General features: G+C 38.5%; 1 protein-coding gene across 2 annotated transcripts in view; it reads left to right on the top strand.

The window, feature by feature from the left end:
• Positions 1 to 11,446, top strand: part of Scai (suppressor of cancer cell invasion) — a 99,442-nt gene that overhangs the window by 46,963 nt on the left and 41,033 nt on the right. For both annotated transcript variants that reach the window (XM_028754708.1, XM_028754709.1), the window contains 2 exons: positions 3,468 to 3,599; positions 10,640 to 10,735. In XM_028754708.1, the coding sequence (XP_028610541.1) occupies positions 3,468 to 3,599; positions 10,640 to 10,735 (228 nt within the window). The remainder of the gene's footprint in view (positions 1 to 3,467; positions 3,600 to 10,639; positions 10,736 to 11,446) is intronic.

Here is an 11,446-nt window from a genome sequence, read left to right on the forward strand (position 1 = left end):
AAATGAGCCCTGATGAGGATCCAGTACTGAGATAATGTAGCAAAAGCCAGAGGCCTGGAACTAAACCAAGGATTTATTGCAATGAACATTTACAAGTAAAGTTGTTTGGGCAAAAGGGTACTGTGTGACACACTGAAGCTTCCACAGTGAGTTGACTATTTTGGCTGGTTGGGTGGGTGGGTGGGTGGTAGGTTGGGTTTTTTTTAATATTTTTTAATTTTATTTTTTGTTTTATTTCAGTAGGGGAAGGTTGCAAGGGTGGACGGCAGATATAAAGGGACGGGGAGATGAGTGGTGTTGGGGTGCATGATATAAAATTCACAAAGAATCAATAAAGTTTTAAATTTTTTAATAAAAGCGTTTAGGGCATGTGTAACAGTCTCAGGACAATTTGTGGGAGTAGATTCTCTACTATGTGTGTCCTGGCAATGGAACTGGATCATCATGCCTGGTGGCAAGTGCCTTTATCTGATGAGCCAGCCATCTTGCTGATTCTGGTTTTTCATAAGTAACCGAGCTACATCCCCAGTCTTCGTTTTTTATTTTACCCTTTCCTGGCTCATTTATATGAGAATTTCATTGTTCTCTTCAAAGAAACAGCTTGTATCTTGTATTGTAAGTTTTGTGTGTGGTTTGTTTTTACTCTATTTCCCAGTCCTTTCTTTAGCTGCTCTTTGCTGTTCTTCCCCAGTGTAACTTGTAATATGTATTTCAAGGTGTAACATCTCACCCTAAGCATCACTTTGTCTACATCCAAAACTGTCCTTTTCACTGTTGGTCAGCCCAGGCTGGGTGTGATGCTGCATGCCTGTCATCCCAGTCCTTGTGTGGCTGAGAGAGAGACAGGAAGATAATGAGTTTGAGGCCTGCCTGAGCCTTGAATTAAGATCCTGTTTCAAAAATTCCCAAACTAGCCAAACAATCACTTCAGACTATTGTAAATTTTATCCTTATTTATTTCTTTCCTTCACCTCCATTTTTTTTATTTTTGTCCATGAATTATTTATTTAGTTTTTCCTTTTTTTTTTTTTTTCTTTTGAGATAGGTATAGCTTGTCTTTGCTACTTTTTCGGCTCTTCTTCCACCCTTTCAACTCCCTAACACTAGATAAGAGGAAAAAAGGATAGCGGGGAAAGGAAAGAGATCCCTGAATAAGTTGGGGGTCGGAAAATGGGTGACATCATTAAACTACTTCCTGCTGATTAGGCGCATCAATTTCCTTGGGACAAATTTGATCTTCGACATTAGGATATCTAAGTTCTTGGTGTTTCTTCTTTGTGTATGACTTCTAAACATACCTCAACCAACAACCCACTCCACCTCTCTGGGCCCTAGTATTTATATACCCTTTAAAAAGTTCCCAGAATTCCAAATGTCACACAATATCAGAAACTATGTGCAGCTGGCAAAATCATACCTCTGCTAAAGCATGAGGCAAATCATAGTCAGCTGCTATGGACAGTCTAAAGCAGCACCATATCCTAAATCTGGGATTAAAATGAAGCAGGGCAGTGGTGGCGCACACCTTTAATCCCAGCACTTGGGAGGCAGAGGCAGGCAGATTTCTGAGTTTGAGGCCAGCCTGGTCTACAGAATGAGTTCCAGAACAGCCAAGGCTACACAGAGAAACCCTGTCTCGAAAAACCAAAAAAAAAGAAAAGAAAAGAAAAAGAAATTGAAAACATATTCTTATAATATATCTGTGTTGTTGTTTTTAACCAAAATATCAAAATTGTCACTATAAATAGGATCTTACTGTATACCCCTGACTGGTCTGGAACTCACTCTCCTTTCTCATATAGCAGTTTTTATTATTATGTCCTGTTTCATAATTTTATCATTAAATTTCTTTCCAGATTTCACTACTATGGGGTTACTTTTCCCTTTGAAATTAATGTGTGTTTTATGATAAAGCCAATTCACTGTGAGTCTTCCATATAATCCGTAAGTGTTGCTTCACAGCTTCACATCTCTTTCTCTTCTATGGTTTTTCAAGACAGGTTTCTCTGTGCAGTCCTGGTTGTCCTGGTACTTGCTCTCTAGACAAAGTTGGCCTCAAATTCATAGATCCACCTTTGCCTCTGCCTCCCAAGGGCTGGGACCAATGGCACGGCCGGCCCAGCAACAGCTTCCTACTTCATTTGCATTAGAATCTGTTGTTATCCTAGTTTTCATGCTGAAATTAATCCCATTTTGCCAATAGAATTTTTCCTTCAGGCTGGATAGCTGTCCTCTAGGTGTGTTCATACTTTTTTAAGCATTTTTGCATAAGATTTTCCAGATCATCATGTACTTTCTAGGCCTCATTGCTTTAATTAGCCAGTTGCAGTTCTCCAAGAAGCTCAGGCTTTCCCCCCTCCCTCAAAGTTGTCCTTCCTCATGCGTATTCTGCTCTAGCATCCCCTACAAGCTGCCCCTTTTTACACTGCACATGCATGCAGGTGCGGATATCCACTTAGTGACTGTAGACTGAAGTATCTAGGAAAGAGAAGCCATTTTTCTACTTCTTAAGTTTTACTTCAACAGCTCTCTGTTTCTGTGTTTCTGTCTTTCTCTCTAGTTTTAGTATATGCCTCTATGTGTGAGAATTTTTTTTTTTTTTGGCTTTTTTATACTCGGTATCTTACCTTTTAGGGTGTGGTACATGCTGTGTGTGTGTGTGTGTGTGTGTGTGTGTGTGTGTGTGTGTGTTCATTTGTTTGCTGGAACATATTGTATGGTGATGAGTGTCATTTGTTGGTTTGTATCCGCCTTGATTTTTTTAAATAGGTTCACTCACTGGAACTTAGAGCTAGCTAACTCAACTAGACTGGCTGGCCAGCCGTCCTAAGGGTCGCCTGCCTCTTAATCCTCATCTCCAGGATTATAAGTATGTGCCACCATACCCAGCTTTTTGTGTGGGTACTGGGATCATGCTCAGGTCCTGTGCTTTTGTGGCAGGCACTTTACCTGCTGGGATATCGCCTCAGTCCATACCTTCACCTTAATGGAAATGCAGGTCAGCCATAGGGTAAATGCAGGGATTTGTATTCTGTGAAATACTTCCCTGGTTTACTCTTTGGACTCACTAGATTGTTTGGGGGTTTTAATTTTTATAATAATAAAGTATGGAGAGGATTTGAAGGATCGTTTTCTAGGATGAATTTACAGAATCAAAATAGACAAACAGGTAAAGGATCAATATTTCAGATTATTAATCAGACCATATGTCTGCATTAGGATAGAAATTCAAATTATAGCTGTTAGATGAAAGAATGTTAAAATGGCTTTGGATATATTTCTATCAATTCTTAACATTATCAGTGTGAGATCATTTATTTTCCAACTCTATCTTACACATTTTGATTATTTGAGTAATCAAAAGAATTCTATATTTGCCTTGGGGGGAAAAATGCCATCAGATACTGTAACTAAGATCTGCCTTCGCCCTCTATCAACTGAGTAAATGAGTATATATTTTTTTACAGGACTGAATTTACTCTTAAAGAAACCATGTCCTCTGGAGGTGCTGAAGATGACATCCCACAGGGAGAGAGGAAGACAGTTACAGATTTCTGTTATCTTTTGGATAAATCTAAGCAACTGTTCAATGGCTTAAGGTTAGTAGTTAAACTTTTCTCTAGTTCTGTATTTGCCCTGGCTGAGTTTTGGTAGGTTTCTGAAAGTTATACATAGAATCATATATAACACATAAATATTTTATATACACACATGTGTATACATATATATGTATGTGTATAGATAGAGATGGATGGATGGATGGGTGGGTGGATGGATGGATGGCAAATAATTGTTGCTGGGTGAGCTCATACCTGTAATTTCAGTATTAGGGAGGCTAAACTATGAGAATCACAGTAAGTCAGAGCTATAGAACGGCCAGGTCAACCTGGGCTAAATAAAGTAAGACCCTACCTCAAAAACAAGACAAAGAATAAACAGAAAGAAGTGACTGTAGGCTTTTTTTTTTTTTTTTTTTACAGAAATGAGAATGGTTTTATTCTTTAACAGTTTATTATCCCATATCTGTACCTAGAAACTGTCTTTTTTATATCATCATCATTTTAATGTGTATGGGTACTTTGCATGTTTGTCTGTGCATCATTTCTATGTCTGATGCCACCAGAAGAGGGCGTCAGATCCTCTGGAACTAAAGTGACAGATGGTTGTGAGCTGCCATATAAGTGTTACGTAGGTTCCGGGGATCAAACTCAGATTGCCAGGTTTGTGTGGCAAGTACTTTTATCTACTGAGGCATCTTGCTGTCTTTAGGGAGTTTTTTGACTGTCTCCTTCCTTCTATATTTGTGTTTGTTTAAGTGGAAAACAAAATCACAATGCTCACAGAGCACATGGAATCCACTGGTAGTTGGAACTGGTACCCAGCTAGGTAGCGGAAGAAGCTAGGGGTATCTAGGTGCAGTTGTGTCAACTCCTAACACTGGTCTCATGTTGCTCATCTTTGGTAGGTGACTTTGTGTTTTCTCTCTTCAGTTGGTGAAGAGAGCTTTTCATGTTTCTCTGGGGGGAAGAGCGTGAGGATGACACAGTGCTGGAAATGCAACCCAGTCCTCCATGCATAGTGGTTATTTGCTGTACCCCAGCTACAGTATGGTTTTAGATTCACATTAAAGATTTTTTAATATTTTATTATTTAAATTCTGTATATATGTGTGGGTTTGTGAATACAAGTTCAGATGTCGTAGGAGGCCAGAAATAGAGGATTCCCCTAGATGAGCCACCCAAGGGTGCTAGGAAATGAGGTCACGTCCTCACAAGAGCACTTTATGCTCTTAAATGCTGACCCATCTTTCCAGCCCAAGTATGTTTTTCTTTAAAAACAAAACAAATATATTCACATGGCCTGAACTCAGAATAAAGATACAGAAATTCCCTGGTACTCTGTTATGGGAGTTTTAATCCTTTAGAAACAGATTACCTGTCAGTGCATGAAAGGCTTCAAGGCTTTTCATTGTATTTGAGGCCTGTATGGTAAGTCTTAAGGAGTTCTGTCTTTCCATTATATATTGGGATGTTCATCTGAGGTGTCAGAGCCTTTTGTTTCTCCAGCTGTAATTATCTTAACAGAATGTTTTTCTGGATAGAAACTTCCTGTTTGAAATATATGTATAGTAATTAGCTCTTCTTTCCACTCTGTGTAAGAAAACACTCCAGAGAATAAGAAACTGGTAAAGTGAGTGGTGATTTGCTTATGATAGTGCTAATGTTTAGTTACAGTAGTCATGAAGTGAGAATAATGGTTTTTAAAAGATTTGAATACGTCTAGAAAATGATCAGAACCTCAAGTGCTTGCCAGTTTTTTTGGTTGCCATGGCAACTAAAAAAACTGAAAGTGGAATGTAATGCTTGGTGGGATTATTCCAGGCAGCAATTTTAGACCTAGGTTTGAGAAGCAGTTGTGTCTCCAAGTGATAGTGGTATCTTAGAAAAGCAGAGGCCTCTGCATCCTAGCTGTATCACTCTAGAGGAGTAAACACATAAAGTTAAAACAAGCCTTGGAGAGGATGGGGCTGTGGCTCTCTACCAAAGTAAACATAATTATAGAAATGAAACAAATGTACTCCTAATGCTTACAAAGGGAGGAATTATCTGTATGACTTTCACTATAGGCTTGTTTTTGTAATGCCCTTGTTGGGGGGCTGGGGGGGGGGAGCCAGACGGACTAAGAAATGAAGTTTGTTCCAGTTGTCCCCTCCCTCTCCCTTTATTTTCTTTCCTTCCCTACTTTCTTTCTTTTCTTTTTTTTTTTTCTTTTTTTTTTGTTTTGTTTTTTTTTTTTGTTTTGTTTTTCGAGACAGGGTTTCTCTGTATAGCCCTGGCTGTCCTGGAACTCACTCTGTAGATCAAGCTGGTCTCGAACTCAGAAATCTGCCTGCCTCTGCCTCCCAAGTGCTGGGACTAAAGACGTGCACCACCACTGCCAAGCTCCTCTTTCTTAATATTCTCCCAGAGGCCAGTTCTGCAAACTAATAGTTATTACAGAAGTAACAACATCTGTGCATGCTTGTGCTCCATTCTCATTTCATGTGGCTTACCAGAGTCAAGTAGGCATTTGGCATAGACAGGCGCCGCATTGCATTGGGTGTCTTGGGTTCATGATCTAGAAAAGCATTGACATAGAAATTTAATGAGAGCTGGGCATGGGCAAAGATGTAATCTCAACATCTGAGAGACAGAGGCAGGGAAGATCACCACAAATTCCAGGCTAGCCAGGGCCACACAGTAAGATTGGCAGAATAAATAAATAAATAAATAAATAGATAAATAAATAAAGAGCTAATAAAGAAAATGTGAGCTTCAAATGTAATTGTATATTTCAACTACCTTTTTTTAAAGTAAAAAGAAACATTAATAAATGTATTACTTGATTCAGTGTGTCAGTAGTTCTGTCTTAGCATATTATCTGTGTAAAACTTACCAAGACATTTGTTTCCCTTTTCATATCAAGTCGGGTTCAGTGACTGTTTTACACTGGCTTGCATCCAATTCACATTAGACTAGAAATTCTCATTTCTAGAATTCCTTCTGTGTGGCTTTGTGGCTCATGGCTCAGGCCAAACTATACCAGTTTTGGCTTCTGTTCTCATAATGGCCCAGGCTACTCCCTGGTTAATCGGTATTAGCTGTTCTGGGTCCACATCTTTGATGGTCCATCATGTGTTTCAAGCTTGGGACGCCAGCAAGTTTGATTTCCTCTGAGGACTGTGTCCTCATAAAGTATCATTATGTGAGAACCCTGGGTTTTTTCTTCTGTATGCTCAGATCTCGGGACCAAATCTACTGTTTGGAATTCCAAAGTTAATATCAATGAAAAATGTTTTCTGTGGGTTTTTTTTTTTTTTTGGTTTTTTTTGGGGGGGGGGGTTGTTTTGTTTTTTTTTTGTTGTTGTTGTTGTTGTTTTCTGTTTCTTGTTATGGGAAGATTCTGAGTAAATTCAAAGCTTCTGCAAAATCTAGCAATTTAAATGTCATAGTAGAGCAGATTGGTCTGTTCTACTCAGTTATTTTTAACTCTCAAATGTCACATAAGACAGATCTTCTTAGATCTTAATGTATCCAGCTGAGTACAGAGCGAGAACTTCTGTTTTGTTTTGTTTTGTTTTGTTTTGTTTTGCTTTGTTTTGCTTTGTTTTGTTTTGCTTTTTGAGACAAGGTTTCTCTGTATGGCCCTGGCTGCCATGGAACACCCTCTGGAAATCAGGCTGAACTTGAACTCAGAGATCCACCAGCCTCTGCCTCCCAAGTGCTGAAATTAAAGGCATGCACCACCACCACCTGGCTTAAAATACCTCCTTTTTTTTTTTTCTTTTTTCTTTCTTTTTTTTCTTTTTAGTTTTTTTTTTTTGTTTTTTTTTTTTTTTTAGTTTTTCGAGACAGGGTTTCTCTGTGTAGCCTTGGCTGTCCTGGAACTCACTCTGTAGACCAGGCTGGCCTCAAACTCAGAAATCCGCCTGCCTCTGCCTCCCAAGTGCTGGGATTAAAGGCGTGCGCCACCACCACCTAGCTCAGCTAAGTTTTATAGTAGATTTTTAAGTAGATTTATAGTGTCTTAGTTAGGTTTCCATTGCTGTGAACAGACACCATGACCAAAGCAACTCTTATAAGGACAACATTTAGTTGGGGCTGGCTTACAGGTTCAGAGGTTTGTCATCAAGTTAATCATCAAGGTAGGAGCATAGCAGCATCCAGTCAGCCATGGTGCAGGAGGAGCAGAGAGTTCTATATCTTCATCTAAAGGCTGCTAGGAGAAGACTAGCTTTCACACGGTTAGGAAGAGGGTCCCATTGCCCACTCCCACAGTGACACACTTCCTCCAATAAGGCCACACCTCTTAATAGTGCCACTCTCTAGGCCAAGCATATTCAAACACTACATATACAAACTTGAAACTTCCAGAGCTTTCACACTTAGCTTAGCTAACTTAGCTTCACACTAACTACACCTGCAAGGTTTAAGTTAGTCATTTAGTTTGTTTCTTCCCAGCCTTCTCCTGATAGATACCTGCTAACAGCACTGAACGTTTAAAGAGAGGTTGGTGTCACACCAGTACATTACTCTAAAACATCAGAAAAAGAATGAGCTTACAGCATCAATGCCTTTGCAAAATGAAATGCAAGGTCATTTACCTTATGGGGTAATTCTCAGAGCCATATTTAACCTGATTCCATGAGTCATTAGTTTCCTATGTCTGTTAACAGCAATAATAATCAGATGATGCATTTAGAGTCAAGCTCTGAATATTAAAAGAATTTGTCTAAAGCTCACTATCAAGTACATTATTTAATTTTAGATTTTAAGCATTTGTAGTGACTTAAATGTTAGCTCTAGGATATATGTCATTTTGGAAAAGGTGATATAGAATAAAATTTAACCTTGTTTTTCAAAAAAAATGGTTTTATAATTGAATCTTTTTTTTTTTCTGTTTATGGGGGAAAGGGTACTGCACACAAGCCATGTCATTTATGAAAACCTCAAAGGCCAACTTTTGGGAGTTGGTTCTCTTCTAACATGTGGATCTTGCAGATCAAAGACAGGTCAGCAATCTTGGCAGTAGACTCCTTCACGTGCTAATCCAACTTGCCAGCTGCAGAATGACTGATTCCTTAGACTGGAATGATAAATGCTCTGAATTCTTTTGAAGAAATTAATATTAAAAAATATATAGCTAACGTTTTTCATTGATGTAAATGTGAGAAATGTTTGTATAGAGATTTTCTTAGTGACACTAGAAAATCAATCACTTTTATTTCAGTTGTTAATTTTATTCTGATAACCCCAAGATTGGGCACAAAACATTCACCTTTAAAACAGTTTTATACAACAAAGAAAATAGAAGTATAACTTTTATCATCATCATCCTGTATATCTGTGACATAGGTGTGGATGCACATGCATGGCGCTCATGTGGAGGTCAGAAAGCAGCCTTGTGGAGTCTGTTCTCTTCGTCCATCCATCTTTATACAGGTTCTGGACATTGAATTCAGGCTTAAACAGATAACACTTTAACCACTGAGCTGGCTCACCGGTCCTCAACTTCTTTATTTAAGCAACAAAACAAATATTATAAGAAAATAATATCTTTTTTAAAAAAGCATAAATGGTGAGACTTTGAGGTGGTTTGGATTTGTTTTGTTTATTTCCTCTTACACATTTTTTAATGAGGATGAATCTTCAGAAACATTTATGGATATGTTTTTTCATTGTGTGTGTGTTAGGGGAGGGATGTTTTTATTTATATAGACAAGATCTCCCTATGTGTAGCTTAGAATGGCCTCAAACTCAGGATCCCCTTACTTAGATCTTTTGCAGGCTAGAATGACAGACATGTAACACCATGCCTGACTCAACTGTGCTTTTTATAGCTGAGTCTAAAATTGAATCTTTTAGTCCTGAAATTCCTTGAATTTGTAGATTCTCTCTATTTCAACTGCTTATAGACTATCTATCTGTCTGTCTGTCTGTCTATCTATCTATTTATTGGTAGAATTTACCGTTTTCTTACAGCATTTTGTTAAAGTACAATCAACTGATACAACCCAGGGTTGACTAATAACATTTTTGTCTTCTTTGTGTAAACCCCCAAGTTTGTCACACTACCTGAATTCCAGATAACTACAGGCAGCTTTGCCATCCCACCAATCACCTCATTTCCAGTCCGTAGTAATAGTTACCTGTACCTGAGGTACAATGCCAGGGTCTTTCATGACAATAACCTGTACTCAACACCAGTTGATAACTAGCTTTTTTTACATACTGCTGCTATAACAAATTATTCCAAATTTTCATGCCTTACTAAAATGGAGATTTATTTCTAACTCTCAAGTTACCTGTAAGCTGTCTGCAGCCCTCTGAATCCGTTTGGTTTATCTTCTCTGTGTTATACGTTGTAGTCAGTTTTAGATCACATGGTGAAGAGAAGATGGAATAATTTATATTTATATGCATTGCCCTAAACAAATTAACATGGTTAGGCCCAATATTCATATAGTAAGTAAGGAGTATTCATTTATCTAAAGCAGATATCACAGGTCATCAGGCTAAAGGACATGTATTTCTCTTCTAAGAAAGGGATAGAATAGCATAACCACACTCTCACTTCTAGCACTTCTAGTTGTGGCTGTATTCCCTAAAGCAGTGTTTCCAGATTGCCGTAGTCTTAGCTGAAGATAAATATTGGGAAAATAGCAGTACCTAAGTGATTATATCACCTGCCAGTGAAGAAATGATTTCTCCTGATGGGAGACATGTTCAGAGGACACTAAGATGAACTGTAATTTAGTGTGCGACTAGGAAAATGTGTTCTGGTCTCTAGAGTTATTTTTCCTTCAAAAATTAGAACTTTGTTTAACAAAGAAATCCTGAAGGTAAGTAAGTACTTTAATTAATATGATTTATATCATCACAAGATATAATTTCTGGCCGGGCGGTGGTGGCGCACGCCTTTAATCCCAGCACTTGGGAGGCAGAGGCAAGTGGATTTCTGAGTTCAAGGCCAGCCTGGTCTACAGAGTGAGTTCCAGGACAGCCAGGGCTACACAGAGAAACCCTGTCTTGAAAAACCAAAAAAAAAAAAAAGATATAATTTCTGAATATTTAAAGTCAACTCCCACTTCACGTTTCAGAGATTTGCCTCAGTATGGACAGAAGCAGTGGCAGTCCTACTTCGGAAGAACTTTTGATGTTTACACCAAACTCTGGAAATTCCAGCAGCAGCATCGGTAAAGAGTTTCGTAGCTAAAGGGCAGTAAAGGGGCACTGTATAATTGTATGCTAGCTATAGTTCTGACTGTGAACAAATTTACTGTTTTGTCTTGTTCTTTATTTTTTGTTTACATATTAATGTGTGGCTTGTGTGTGTGTGTGTGTGTGTGTGTGTTGTGAGTTTTACAGAGTGTTGTTATGTGGTCTGCTTAGCTCTAGTACAATTCACAGACCAGATCAATGTAGATTACAAAAGTTTATTGTTCTTAAGCTGTGGTCACAGAACAGACTTGGGAGCTGAACTGTAACACACCCACCCCTACTCAGGGCTGGAATGTTGGAGAACTTTTAATTTTGAAAACCACAAACATTTGTGCCAAGTAACAGCTATATTTTCCTACCAATCAGGATTTAAGGATAGGAGACATCCTTAGAAACATGTCTTTGTGATACACTTATTCTGTTCCCGTTGGTTGGGTTATTCAATTGTGACAGAGTAACTTGCCTGGCATTCATGTCTCAACTTGCCAACCAGGATATCAGTTATCCATATACATGTCTCTGCCAAGTATGATGTCAGTTAACCAGGGAGATGTTGGGAACTTAAACTTCATTGGACCTCTATTCAAAATAGAAGTTTTATTCAAAATGGCTTCAGTTTGTGTGTGTGTGTGTGTGTGTGTGTGTGTGTGTGTGTGTGTGTGTGTGTGTGTAAGAGAGAGAGAGGG

Source organism: Grammomys surdaster, unplaced genomic scaffold, assembly GCF_004785775.1.
Source record: "Grammomys surdaster isolate TR1022 unplaced genomic scaffold, NIH_TR_1.0 126035, whole genome shotgun sequence".
Lineage (NCBI taxonomy): Eukaryota > Metazoa > Chordata > Mammalia > Rodentia > Muridae > Grammomys > Grammomys surdaster.